The sequence below is a fragment of the Oncorhynchus clarkii genome, unplaced genomic scaffold (genome assembly GCF_045791955.1).
Source record: "Oncorhynchus clarkii lewisi isolate Uvic-CL-2024 unplaced genomic scaffold, UVic_Ocla_1.0 unplaced_contig_214_pilon_pilon, whole genome shotgun sequence".
Lineage (NCBI taxonomy): Eukaryota > Metazoa > Chordata > Actinopteri > Salmoniformes > Salmonidae > Oncorhynchus > Oncorhynchus clarkii.
The window spans coordinates 64,343-78,814 of record NW_027257928.1 but is presented as its reverse complement, the minus strand read 5'-3'; the positions used below and the strand labels follow the sequence as shown (position 1 = coordinate 78,814).

Below are 14,472 nucleotides of genomic sequence, written 5' to 3'. Positions count from 1 at the left end.
GTCTGGTCCTGTCCTGGCTGCTCCTGTCCTGGCTGCTCCTGTCCTGTCTGGTCCTGTCCTGTCTGGTCCTGTCTTGTCCTGTCCTGTCTGGTCCTGTCCTGGCTTCTCCTGTCCTGTCTGTTTCTGTCTGGTCCTGTCCTGTCTGGTCCTGTCCTGGCTGCTCCTGTCCTGTCTGGTCCTGTCTGGTCCTGTCCTGTCTGGTCCTGTCCTGGCTGCTCCTGTCCTGTCTGCTCCTGACCTGTCTGGTCCTGTCCTGTCTGGTCCTGTCCTGTCTGGTCCTGTCCTGTCTGGTCCTGTCCTGTCTGGTCCTGTCTGGTCCTGTCCTGTCTGGTCCTGTCCTGTTTGGTCCTGTCCTGTCTGGTCCTGTCCTGTCTGGTCCTGTCCTGGCTGCTCCTGTCCTGTCTGCTCCTGTCCTGTCTGCTCCTGTCTGGTCCTGTCCTGTCTGCTCCTGTCCTGTCTGGTCCTGTCCTGGCTGCTCCTGTCCTGTCTGGTCCTGTCTGGTCCTGTCCTGTCTTCTCCTGTCCTGTCTGTTCCTGTCTGGTCCTGTCCTGTCTGGTCCTGTCCTGTCCTGTCTGGTCCTGTCCTGTCCTGGCTGGTCCTGTCTGCCCCTGTCCTGTCTGCTCTTGTCCTGTCTGCTCCTGTCTGCTCCTGTCCTGTCTGGTCCTGTGTGTTCCTGTCCTGTCTGGTCCTGTGTGTTCCTGTCCTGTCTGCTCCTGTCTTCTCCGGTCCTGTCTGCTCCTGTCCTGTCTGCTCCTATGTGCTCATGTCCTGTCTGCTCCTGTCCTGTCTGGTCCTGTGTGCTCCTGTCCTGTCTGGTCCTGTCCTGTCTGGTCCTGGTCCTCCCTCCACCTCCCTAACGTCCCTCTCTTACTCATGTCTGTGTGGGAGCCGTCCTGCAGCTGAAGACAGCCACAGCCTCTCATTTCATCTACTCTCAGCATCATATTAAAATCACAAAGTCAGTCCATGGTCTGGACCAGCTCCCTAACACACACACACATCAGTTGGATGAATCTCCGAGTGAGAGAGGAGGGAGGAAGAGAGGGGGGAGAGAGGAAGGGGAAGAGAGGGGGGAGAGAAAGATGGGGGGAGGGAGAGATGAAGAGGGGATAGAGAGAGAGACACACACAGAGAGACACAGAGAGAGACACAGAGAGACACAGAGAGACACAGAGAGAGAGAGAGACAGAGAGACAGACACAGAGAGAGAGAGAGACACAGAGAGAGAGACACAGAGAGAGAGACACACATAGAGAGACACACAGAGAGACACACACAGAGACACACAGAGAGACAGTGAGAGAGAGAGAGACACAGAGACAGAGAGACACAGAGAGAGACAGAGACAGAGAGAGACAGAGAGAGATACAGAGAGAGAGAGACACAGAGAGAGACACAGAGAGAGACAGAGAGAGACACAGAGAGAGAGACTGAGACACTGAGAGAGAGACTGAGACACTGTCTTTCTCCCTCCTCCTCCCTCATTCCCTCCTCCATTCCCTCCTCCATCTTCTCTCTGTGATGGAGCAGAACACAGCCCTTCCCTCCTCCATTCCCTCCTCCATCTTCTCTCTGTGATGGAGCAGAACACAGCCCTTCCCTCCTCCATTCCCTCCTCCATCTTCTCTCTGTGATGGAGCAGAACACAGCCCTTCCCTCCTCCATTCCCTCCTCCATCTTCTCTCTGTGATGGAGCAGAACACAGCCCTTCCCTCTTCCATTCCCTCCTCCATCTTCTCTCTGTGATGGAGCAGAACACAGCCCTCTCCTCCTCTCTCCTCCTCCCTCATTCCCTCCTCCATCTTCTCTCTGTGATGGAGCAGAACACAGCCCTCTCCTCCTCCCTCTCCTCCTCTCTCCTCCTCCCTCATTCCCTCCTCCATCTTCTCTCTGTGATGGAGCAGCACACAGCCCTCTCCTCCTCCCTGTTTTCTATTAGAGTTAATGTCACTAAAACAACATGAAGGGCCAATTCACTGTTGTGACTCTGTCACTAAAACAACATGAAGGGCCAATTCACTGTTGTGACTGTCACTAAAACAACAGGAAGGGCCAATTCACTGTTGTGACTCTGTCACTAAAACAACATGAAGGGCCAATTCACTGTTGTGACTCTGTCACTAAAACAACATGAAGGGCCAATTCACTGCTGTGACTCTGTCATGAACTCATATCTTCAACTCATTCGTTTAGTAGATTCAGGATATCTTCAACTCATTAGTTTAGTAGATTCAGGATATCTTCAACACATTAGTTTAGTAGATTCAGGATATCTTCAACTCATTAGTTTAGTAGATTAAGGATATCTTCAACTCATTAGTTTAGTAGATTCAGGATACCTTCAACTCATTAGTTTAGTAGATTCAGGATATCTTCAACTCATTAGTTTAGTAGATTCAGGATATCTTCAACTCATTAGTTTAGTAGATTCAGGATACCTTCAACTCATTAGTTTAGTAGATTCAGGATATCTTCAACTCATTAGTTTAGTAGATTCAGGATATCTTCAACTCATTAGTTTAGTAGATTCAGGATACCTTCAACTCATTAGTTTAGTAGATTCAGGATATCTTCAACTCATTAGTTTAGTAGATTCAGGATATCTTCAACTCATTAGTTTAGTAGATTCAGGATATCTTCAACTCATTAGTTTAGTAGATTCAGGATATCTTCAACTCATTAGTTTAGTAGATTCAGGATATCTTCAACTCATTAGTTTAGTAGATTCAGGATATCTTCAACTCATTAGTTTAGTAGATTCAGGATATCTTCAACTCATTAGTTTAGTAGATTCAGGATATCTTCAACTCATTAGTTTAGTAGATTCAGGATATCTTCAACTCATTAGTTTAGTAGATTCAGGATATCTTCAAAGCAGTCTGGTATTGTATAAACACTGCAGCCAGTCTTTGTTCACAGTCCTGATGGGGAGGCAGATAGAGCCTTATGGACCCTGATGAAAAGTAGTGCACTATATAGGGCATAAGGTGCCATTTGGGCCCTGATCTAAAGTAGTACACTATATAGGGAATAGTGTTCTATTTGGGAGGCAGCCTATCTACTGCTCTCTCAGTTGACCAACAACTTGCTTTAGGCCAAGCAGAAAAACCCTGAGACGCCTGCTAATACAAACACTGATTGCTTCATTATCAGGGATACGCACCCCCAGGAAACCCTGCTTCTCTGAGTCCATGTCGTCTATACACACTGATCTACACCCCCCCCCCCAAACCAATATCCACGTGATGAGTTCAGTTATTTTGTGGAATCCAACCCCATCAAAGTTGCCCATCCCTGGTGTTGACCTACAGTGCCTTGCAAAAGTGTTCATCCCCCTTGGTGTTTTTCCTATTTTGTTGCATTACAACCTGTAATTTAAATAGATGTTTTATTTGGATTTAATGTAATGGACAGACAAAAAATTGGTGAAGTGAACTAGAAAAAATAACCTGTTTAAAAAATATATATATATTAAAAAAATTTAAAAAAAGTGGTGCATATTGTATTCACCCCCTTTTAAATGTAAAAAAATAACCTGTTTTAAACCCCCTTTGCTATGAAGCCACTAAACAAGATCTGGTGCAACCAATTACCTGCAGAAGTCACATAACTAGTTAAATAAAGTCCACCTGTGTGAAATCTAAGTGTCACATGACCTGTCACATGATCTCAGTATATATACACCTGTTCTGAAAGGCCCCAGAGTCTACAACACCACTAAGCAAGGGGCACCACCAAGCAAGTGGCACCATGAAGACCAAGGAGCTCTCCAAACAGGTCAGGGACAAAGTTGTGGAGAAGTACAGATGAGGATTGATTATTAAAAAAAATATCAGAAACTTTGAACATCCCACGGAGCACCGTTAAATCCATTATTCTAAAATGGAAAGATTGTGTCACCACAACAAACCTTACCAAGAGAGGACCACCCACCAAGACTCACGGACCAGGCAAAGAGGGAATTAATTAGAGAGGCAACAAAGAGACCAAAGATAATACTGAAGGAGCTGCAAAGCTCCACAGCGGAGATTGGAGTACCTGTCCATAAGATAAAAAAAATTAAAAATAAGCTTAAAGAAGAAAATAAGAAAACATGTTTGGTGTTTCGCCAAAAGGCATGAGGGAGACTCCCCAGACATATGGAAGAAGGTACTCTGGTCAGATGAGACTAAAATTTTGCTTTTTGGCCATCAAGGAAAATGCTATTTCTGGTGCAAACCCAACACCTCTCATCTCCCCGAGAACACCATCCCCACAGTGAAGCATGGTGGTGGTAGCATCATGCTGTGGGGATGTTTTTCATCAGCAGGAACTGGGAAACTGGTCAGAATTGAAGGAATGATGGATGGTGCTAAATACAGGGAAATACTTCAGGGAAACCTGTTTCAGTCTTTCAGCGATTTGAGACTGAGACGGAGGTTCACCTTCCAGCAGGACAATGACCCTAAGCATACTGCTAAAGCAACACTCGAATGATTTAAGGGGAAACATTTAAATGTCTTGGAATGGCCTAGTCAAAGCTCAGACCTCAATCCAATTGAGAATCTGTGGTACTTAAAGTGATTGCTGTACACCAGCGGAACCCATCCAACTTGATGGAGCTGAAACAGTTTTGCCTTGAAGAATGGGCAAAAATCCCAGTGACTAGATGTGCCAAGCTTATAGAGACATACCCCAAGAGACTTGCAGCTGTAATTGCTGCAAAAGTTGGCTCTACAAAGTATTGACTTTGAGGGGGTGAATAATTATGCACACTCAAGTTTTCAGTCTTCTAGTGTTATTTCTTGTTTGTTTCCCCTCCCCCCCTCCAAAAAAATCTATTTTAATTCCAGGTTGTAAGGCAACAAAATAGGTAAAATTCCAAGGGGGGTAAATACTTTCACAAGCCTCTGTAATATGTTTCCCTGTTCACGCCCCTGATTAACTATCTGTGTGTGTGTGTGTTCTCTCTGCAGCCCATTCGTGTAAGCAGCCCAAGTCCCCTCCCAATGCAGACGTGGTTGGGATGGAGCTGGCTCCGTATGGCTACACCCTGCTCTACTCCTGCCAGCCTGGCTTCATCCTGTCTGGGGGGTCAGAACACAGGGTCTGCAGGTCTGATGGAAGCTGGACTGGTAAGGTCCCCATCTGCAGAGGTAGGGAAATGAAGTCTATCTGGTTTTATACTATGATATTGATATATGTTTCCAACACAACTTGACAGTTACTGAGATACAATGCCAATGATGAGAAGATACAATAGATATCTAAATGTGAAAAATAAGTACTGTAGAAAGCTGGTTATGACTGGACAGAAGTACTGTAGAAAGCTGGTTATGACTGGACAGAAGTACTGTAGAAAGCTGGTTATGACTTTTGAGAGTAGACATTGATATACATTTGATCTGAAACAACTTCAAGGTGATGGTTATGGCAGAACTGAGGGTCCAAAAACACAATGTGAAAAAGCTCACGCAACTTTTAAAAAGACTGGCGGTTGATCGTTTTCTTTCCAAGTGAGTGGTTTTTACATTCTGTTGTTTTTGATACTCAGTTGTTACTTCCTGCCGTCAGCAGCAACGGGAAGAATCTCTTCCTGCCATAAACAGCACCTGGAAAGACTCTCTTCCTGCCATAAACAACACCTGGAAGAATCTCTTCCTGCCATAAACAGCACCTGGAAAGACTCTCTTCCTGCCATAAAAAGCACCTGAAAGAAACTCTTCCTGCCATAAACAGCACCTGAAAAGAATCTCTTCCTGCCATAAACAGCACCTGGAAAGAATCTCTTCCTGCCATAAACAGCACCTGGAGGACTCTCTTCCTGCCATAAACAGCACCTGGAAAGAATCTCTTCCTGCCATAAACAGCACCTGGAAACAATCTCTTCCTGCCATAAACAGCACCTGGAAAGAATCTCTTCCTGCCATAAACAGCACCTGGAAGAATCTCTTCCTGCCATAAACAGCACCTGGAAAGAATCTCTTCCTGCCATAAACTGCACCTGGAAAGAATCTCTTCCTGCCATAAACAGCACCTGGAAAGAATCTCTTCCTGCCATAAACAGCACCTGGAAGAATCTCTTCCTGCCATAAACTGCACCTGGAAATAATCTCTTCCTGCCATAAACAGCACCTGGAAGAATCTCTTCCTGCCATAAACTGCACCTGGAAAGAATCTCTTCCTGACATAAACAGCACCTGGAAGAAGCGTCTACATATTTTCCGCGGTGCCGTTGTATCTCAGTAACTGTCATGTTGTGTTGCGTTAGAAACTCTATTCTCTGAGAGCTGATGTAAAATGTGCACCCACACACACACACACACACACACACACACACACAGTATGTATCTTCCTAGCAGGCTCTGCAACATTAAGGAGAGTTACTGTGTTAGCAACACAGTCATGAAAGTGTTTATTTTTGATAACATCCCGAGGGTGTTTCTGCTGTGCTCTGAAACAGCGCCGATTTGTGAGATACATAATTCTATGTTTCTTTCCAGTGGGCTCCAAACAAACGGAGAAACCTACCACAACCTTACAGGGAACGCCAAGCCCCAACATACACGGTAAGAAGAATACAGTAACTTTACATGGTAAGAAGAATACAGTAAATTTACATGATAAGAAGAATACAGTAAATTTACATGGTAAGAAGAATACAGTAACTTTACATGAGAAGAAGAATACAGTAAATTTACATGGTAAGAAGAATACAGTAACTTTACATGGTAAGAAGAATACAGTAAATTTACATGGTAAGAAGAATACAGTAAATGTACATGATAAGAAGAATACAGTAAATTTACATGGTAAGAAGAATACAGTAAATTTACATGATAAGAAGAATACAGTAAATTTACATGATAAGAAGAATACAGTAAATTTACATGGTAAGAAGAATACAGTAAATTTACATGATAAGAAGAATACAGTACATTTACAAAGGGTATTGTTCAATAGCCACTGATGGTAGTTATCCATACTGAGTGGATAAAACATGAAGAACACCTGCTCTTTCCAAGACACAGAAATGGAAGGGGAAAAAAACAACAAATGAAAGAAATAAATCCTAACGTTTTATATGGCTCTACATAATGAATGATCTGTATTGCTGAGGTCTTTATAACGTCCTGTATTCCAGTCCCTGATGACGTCTTCGCCCCTGATTTCATCTGGAGAGGCTCCTATGATTATAAGAGTCAGAAACAACCGATGACTTTGACAGTCACTCATTTTAATAGCAGCACGGGGATAGTGAACGCGACGCTAAACGACAGCAACGCGGAATTCCTGCTCTCTGGTAAGTTCGTTTATCATGTCACCTTTTTCTGCTTTTAGTTGTTGTTGTTGTTGTTACATGCATGTTGTGGTTGTGTCTCACCATATTCCTCAGTTTACTGGCAGAAATCTTATTGGTTGAAAAGAGGTCTATTGTAATTTGTGCTGACTCCTCTCCCCCTTCCCTCTCCTCTCCTTTTCCCACCCCTCCTCTCCTATCTCCCTCCCTTCCCTTCCCTTCCCTCTCTTATCCCCTCCCCTCCCCTCCTCTCCTATCTCCCTTCCCTTCCCTTCCCTTCCCTCCCTTCCCTTCCCTTCCCTTCCCTTCGCTTCCCTTCCCTTCCCTTCCCTCTCTTATCCCCTCCCCTCCCCTCCTCTCCTATCTCCCCTCCCTTCCCTTCCCTTCCCTCTCTTATCCCCTCCCCTCCCCTCCTCTCCTATTTCCCTTCCCTTCCCTTCCCTTCCCTTCCCTCTCTTATCCCCTCCCCTCCTCTCCTATCTCCCTTCCCTTCCCTTCCCTCCCTTCCCTTCCCTTCCCTTCCCTCTCTTATCCCCTCCCCTCCTCTCCTATCTCCCTCCATTCCCTTCCCTTCCCTCTCTTATCCCCTCCCCTCCTCTCCTATCTCCCTTCCCTTCCCTTCCCTTCCCTCTCTTATCCCCTCCCCTCCTCTCCTATCTCCCTCCATTCCCTTCCCTTCCCTCTCTTATCCCCTCCCCTCCTCTCCTATCTCCCTTCCCTTCCCTTCCCTTCCCTTCCCTTCCCTTCCCTCTCCTATCCCCTCCCCTTCCCTTCCCTCTCTTATCCCCTCCCCTCCTCTCCTATCCCCTCCACTTCCCTCTCTTATCCCCTCCCCTCCTCTCCTATCCCCTCCCCTTCCCTTCCCTCGCTTATCCCCTCCCCTTCCCTTCCCTCTCTTATCCCCTCCCCTTCCCTTCCCTCTCCCCTCCTATCATCTCTCCTCTCCTCTCCTTGCCTCTCCCCCCTCTCCTCTCATCTCTCCTCTTCCCCTCCTCTCCTATCCCCTTCCCTCTGCCCATCTCTCCTCCCCTCCTCTCTCCTCTCCTCTCTCCTCTCCTCCCCTTCCCTCTCCCCTCCTCTCCACTCATCTCTCCTCCTCTCTCCTCTCCTCTCCTCTCCTCTCCTCTCCTCTCCTCTCCTCTCCTCTCCTCTCCTCTCCCCTCCCCTCCCCTCCCCTCTCCTCTCCTCTCCTCTCCTCTCCTCTCCTCTCCTCTCCCCTCCCCTCCCCTCCCCTCTCCCCTCCCCTCTCCTCTCCTCTCCTCTCCTCTTCTCTTCTCCCCTCCCCTCCTCTCCTATCCCTTTCCCTCTCCCCTCCTCTCCACTCATCTCTCCTCCCCTTCCCTTCCCTCTCTTCTCCTCTCCCCTCCTCTCCACTCATCTCTCCTCCCCTCCACATCCTCTCCCCTCCTCTCCTCTCCTCTCCTCTCCTCTAGGAGTGTATAAGAACCGCGAGGCCAGGTTAATGCTCCTGCTGTACCACATGAAAGCCCTGGCCCACAGCACGTATAGCCGGGTTACCGAGGAGACCTGGGCTATGGATGGTTTTGTAAGTACCCTGGAATACCCTAGAGTCAGGCTGTCGACTGTAGTATAACTGTGGAAGACCTTCAGTGTGTTACTTTCTAACACAGGAGTCTCTGTTTTCACTATAGTAACGTTTACAAAAACAATTGATTCAACAAATCTGATGTTGCAAATTGTTTTGATGTTTCAACTCTGTGATGTATTGAACAGTTAGTATATTGACTGTTTATATGATTCAACTCTCTGTGATGTATTGAACAGTTAGTATATTGACTGTTTATATGATTCAACTCTCTGTGATGTATTGAACAGTTAGTATACTGACTGTTTATATGATTCAACTCTCTGTGATGTATTGAACAGTTAGTATATTGACTGTTTATATGATTCAACTCTCTGTGATGTATTGAACAGTTAGTATATTGACTGTTTATATGATTCAACTCTCTGTGATGTATTGAACAGTTCGTATACTGACTGTTTATATGATTCAACTCTCTGTGATGTATTGAACAGTTCGTATACTGACTGTTTATATGATTCAACTCTCTGTGATGTATTGAACAGTTAGTATATTGACTGTTTATATGATTCAACTCTCTGTGATGTATTGAACAGTTCGTATATTGACTGTTTATATGATTCAACTCTCTGTGATGTATTGAACAGTTAGTATATTGACTGTTTATATGATTCAACTCTCTGTGATGTATTGAACAGTTCGTATATTGAATATGTTTAGTGCCTCTCTTGGCTTCCGTAACTTTGCTTCTTTCACTATATGTTAAACATCCAGAAGAACTGCCTGTCGAATTGGAATATAAACCAATTTCTCTACAGTACTGAGAACTTTAAAGGCCAGTAACATGGTAGGACTGAACGGCAGACAGACAGTAACATGGTAGGACTGAACGGCAGACAGACAGTAACATGGTAGGACTGAACGGCAGACAGACAGGAACATGGTAGGACTGAACGGCAGACAGACAGTAACATGGTAGGACTGTACAGCAGACAGACAGTAACATGGTAGGACTGTACGGCAGACAGACAGTAACATGGTAGGACTGTACGGCAGACAGACAGTAACATGGTAGGACTGCACGGCAGACAGACAGTAACATGGTAGGGCTGTACGGCAGACAGACAGTAACATGGTAGGGCTGAACGGCAGACAGACAGTAACATGGTAGGACTGCATGGCAGACAGACAGTAACATGGTAGGACTGTACGGCAGACAGACAGTAACTTGGTAGGACTGTGTGGCAGACAGACAGACAGCAACATGATAGGACTGTACGGCAGACAGACAGAAACATGGTAGTACTGTGCGGCAGACAGACAGTAACATGGTAGGACTGTACGGCAGACAGACAGTAACTTGGTAGGACTGTGTGGCAGACAGACAGACAGACAGAAACATGATAGGACTGTACGGCAGACAGACAGAAACATGGTAGTACTGAACGGCAGACAGACAGAAACATGGTAGTACTGTGCGGCAGACAGACAGTAACATGGTAGGACTGTGTGGCAGACAGACCGCTTATAAGGAGTTATTGACAGAAGACATCAGTGACTCAGTCATTTCAACGAGATGGGTTTTACATGTCTGAACAAAGTAGAAGTTCACTGTTTTTCTTTTATCTCCTGTGAAAGGTCTCAGCTGAACCTGACGGGGGCAGTTATGTATTCCAAGGCTTCATCCAGGGGAAAGACTATGGACAGTTCGGGCTGCAGAGACTAGGTAGGTAGGATTTAGAACAAGGCTTCATCCAGGGGAAAGACTATGGACAGTTCGGGCTGCAGAGACTAGGTAGGTAGGATTTAGAACAAGGCTTCATACAGGGGAAAGACTATGGACAGTTCGGGCTGCAGAGACTAGGTAGGTAGGATTTAGAACTACTCAATCTTATCACAACAATTACACATTTGACAATTGTAACCACCAACATTGTGTCGTCCTCCTCTTCCTCTTCCTCCTCCTCCTCCTCCTCATCCTCCTCCTTCTCTTCCTCCTCCTCCTCCTCCTCATCCTCTTCCTCCTCCTCCTCTTCCTCCTCCTCCTCCTCCTCCTCATCCTCCTCTTCTTCCTCTTCCTCATCCTCTTCCTCCTCCTCTTCCTCATCCTCCTCCTCTTCCTCTTCCTCCTCCTCTTCCTCTTCCTCCTCCTCCTCATCCTCCACTTCTTCTTCCTCTTCCTCATCCTCCTCCTCTTCCTCTTCCTCCTCCTCCTCTTCCTTCTCATCCTCCTCATCCTGCTCTTCTTCCTCTTCCTCCTCCTCCTCCTCATCCTCCTCTTCTTCTTCTTCCTCTTCCTCATCCTCTTCCTCATCCTCTTCCTCATCCTCCTCCTCCTCCTCTTACTCCTCTTCCTCCTCCTCCTCATCCTCCTCTTCCTCCTCCTCCTCCTCATCCTCCTCCTCCTCCTCCTCCTCTTCTTCCTCCTCTTCCTCCTCCTCATCCTCCTCCTCCTCTTCTTCCTCCTCATCCTCCTCCTCCTCCTCTTCTTCCTACTCCTCTTCCTGCTCCTCCTGCTCTTCTTCCTCCTCATCCTCTTCCTCCTCTTCCTCCTCATCCTGCTCCTCCTCTTCCTCCTCATCCTGCTCCACCTTCTGCTCCTGGTTTGTTCCCCATGTAGGTATGAAGGTGAGAGAGATCAACATCACAACTGCAGGTCCTCCTCATGTCTCCAACAGCAGCTCTATGGTCATAGCCATCCTGGTACCTTTCTTTGGCCTCGTGTTGGCAGGCCTGGGATTCTATCTCTACAAACAACGGTACGTAGCTTCGGCAACTCTCTACAAACAACGGTACGTAGCTTCGGCAACGGTACGTAGCTTCGGCAACCCGATAATAATAATACACGCCACTTAGACAGAGGCTTCTCTCCCACGCCACACAGTGCAGTGAGTGTACAGGAAGCCACACAGTGCAGTGAGTGTACAGGAAGCCACACAGGACCACGTCTTGTTAATATTGGTTTGGTTGTGTGAATAGAAGTGGAACATATTTCAAGTTTTCACCGTTCGTAGAGAAGTTCTTGACATTTGAGAAGTGGTTGATGCTTTAAAACAGAAGCTGTACAGTAGATTGATGAAGTAGTATTGTCTCATTGACAGATGTGTGTGTGTGTGTACTGTGTCTACTCTATATTGTAGGAAAACAGATCAGACCCAGTACACCGGCTGTTCAGTCCACGAGAACAACAACGGCCAGGCGACGTATGAGAACCCCATGTACGACACCAACACCAAGTCTGCGGAGGGGAAAGTGGTTCGCTTCGACCCCAACCTCAACACCGTATGCACTGTGGTTTGAAGATGTGTGTGTGTGTGCCAAACGCACCGGGGTTTGACGATGCTTTTGCCCAACAGGAAAGCTTGTTCAGAAATGCAGCACTGGTTTGATGCAACACTGCACCGTGGTTTATTGATGCTGTCTGACGAACGGAATTCCCCGAGAGTTCTTTTGGTTTAAAAAAAAAAATGGATATCTTGTCTTTTATAATATCTCTCTGCAACGAGTTTCTGAAGACGGCACAGCACAGCCTCGGGAAACAGGAAGGCAAAGCACACCTTCAGGGACAAGAGTTGTGCGTGTTGTGGATGATGGACGGGGTGAGTCAGCAAGCAGAATGAGACGGTCCTCTTTTTAATATACATCTTCACCTGATTGGGTGAAGTTATTCCTACCTGCGCTCTGAGAGTGATGCTATGTGAATAATGCCGTTCCCGACATGTTGGTACACAAGAGTCGTTTACGCTCCAGTCAACGCAAACAATGGAGCGTCGTTAAGGCAACAGTCAACGCAAACAATGGAGCGTCGTTAAGGCAACAGTCAACGCAAACAATGGAGCGTCGTTAAGGCAACAGTCAACGCAAACAATGGAGCGTCGTTAAGGCAACAGTCAACGCAAACAATGGAGCGTCGTTAAGGCAACCAAATGGAACCCTAGTCTTTTCCGGATGGAAGTTATCAGAGCTGGGTTCAAATACTATTCAAATTCCTTTAGCCTTCGCTCTAGTCTGCCCCAGAGTGGTGGAGGGGGTTTGTCCTTTTGCGATTATTCTATTTGGTTCAATTGCGACAAGTAAAGCTCAATAAAGCCCAAATACTGTAAAATATTTTAAATGATATCGATCGATTGATTTGATGTTATAGGACATATTTAAAATACATATAGAGTTGACTCATTCGTCTGATCACAACAATACAATACAAATGTATCAAATCTTACTTGAACCCAGGTCTGTCTGCTAGTTTACCCCCCCCCCCCCCCAGTAGTCGTAGTAGTAGTATATATCCACTCTCTCTGCATGGCTCGGTTTAATTCCCCTGGATCTGATTTAAGAACGTGTCTCAGACTTAAGGCCTCAATCAGATCAAGCATTATCGGCGATACCAGACACCCACGTAGCTGATGTTTTAGCGATGTCTGAGGTTGGAGCTGTCAAATCGCCGAGCAGCTGCTCTCGTGATCATTGTCCTCGAAGCTACACCCCCCCCCCCCCCCCCTCCACTCGCGTTAGAAATTCTGACCTTGAAAGTGTAGGTTATTTTGAAAATGATTAAAAATCATCAAAAACTAATAAATAATGAGGATTTCTATCAGCCTTTATCGAGGTGTAGATTATATCTCACATGTCAGTGTTCAAACTTGTAAACAAGACTGATTTGGATTTCTCTTAATGAGACTCTGTGCAGCCAATGACAAGGTGTACTGCCGGGAGCCGCTTGTGGATTTGACAGCTCCAAAGCAGTTCCACCTCCGTCACGTCAGAACATCAGCTCCGCGGATGTTGGCTAAAGCGAATCTAATTTGATCCATAAAAGTTCCTCTCAGCGTGAGTCGATTAAAGTGATCTGCTGTCTCGTTCTTTACCCACACTGTGTGATGTCAGAGAGAGAGAGAGAGAGACAGGGAAACCACGTTCTTTACCCACACTGTGTGATGTCAGAGAGAGAGAGACAGGGAAACCACGTTCTTTACCCACACTGTGTGATGTCAGAGAGAGAGAGAGACAGGGAAACCAGAAAGGCTGTCTCGCTCTTTGAATACTGTCAGTGTATGTAATATCAATGTACTGGATGCACTCTCAACACCAATGATACTTAAGATTGGATGTGTCATGTGTCTACCTTGACTGAGAACTGAAGGACTTATGTGTTTACCCTGACTGAGAGCTGAAGGATGCATCATGTGTTTACCTTGACTGAGAACTGAAGGACTTATGTGTTTACCCTGACTGAGAGCTGAAGGATGTATCATGTGTTTACCCTGACTGAGAACTGAAGGACTTATGTGTCTACCCTGACTGAGAACTGAAGGACTTATGTGTTTACCCTGACTGAGAACTGAAGGATGTATCATGTGTTTACCCTGACTGAGAACTGAAGGATGTGTCATGTGTTTACCCTGACTGGGAGCTGAAGGATGTATCATGTGTTTACCCTGACTGAGAACTGAAGGATGTGTCATGTGTTTACCCTGTCTGAGAGCTGAAGGATGTGTCATGTGTTTACCCTGACTGGGAGCTGAAGGATGTGTCATGTGTTTACCCTGACTGAGAGCTGAAGGATGTGTCATGTGTTTACCCTGACTGGGAGCTGAAGGATGTATCATGTGTTTACCCTGACTGAGAACTGAAGGATGTGTCATGTGTT

The 14,472-nt window shown here is 46.1% G+C and overlaps 1 protein-coding gene across 1 annotated transcript in view; it reads left to right on the top strand.

Annotated features, from left to right (window-relative positions):
* Positions 1–12,125, top strand: part of LOC139393681 (CUB and sushi domain-containing protein 3-like) — a gene marked incomplete at its 5' end in the record, with an annotated part of 562,572 nt that extends 550,447 nt beyond the window's left edge. The window contains 7 exons of the mRNA XM_071142025.1: positions 4,956–5,135; positions 6,483–6,548; positions 7,124–7,282; positions 8,713–8,825; positions 10,464–10,551; positions 11,446–11,584; positions 11,966–12,125. Of these exons, the coding sequence (XP_070998126.1) occupies positions 4,956–5,135; positions 6,483–6,548; positions 7,124–7,282; positions 8,713–8,825; positions 10,464–10,551; positions 11,446–11,584; positions 11,966–12,125 (905 nt within the window). The remainder of the gene's footprint in view (positions 1–4,955; positions 5,136–6,482; positions 6,549–7,123; positions 7,283–8,712; positions 8,826–10,463; positions 10,552–11,445; positions 11,585–11,965) is intronic.
* Between the last annotated feature and the right edge of the window lie 2,347 nt (positions 12,126–14,472).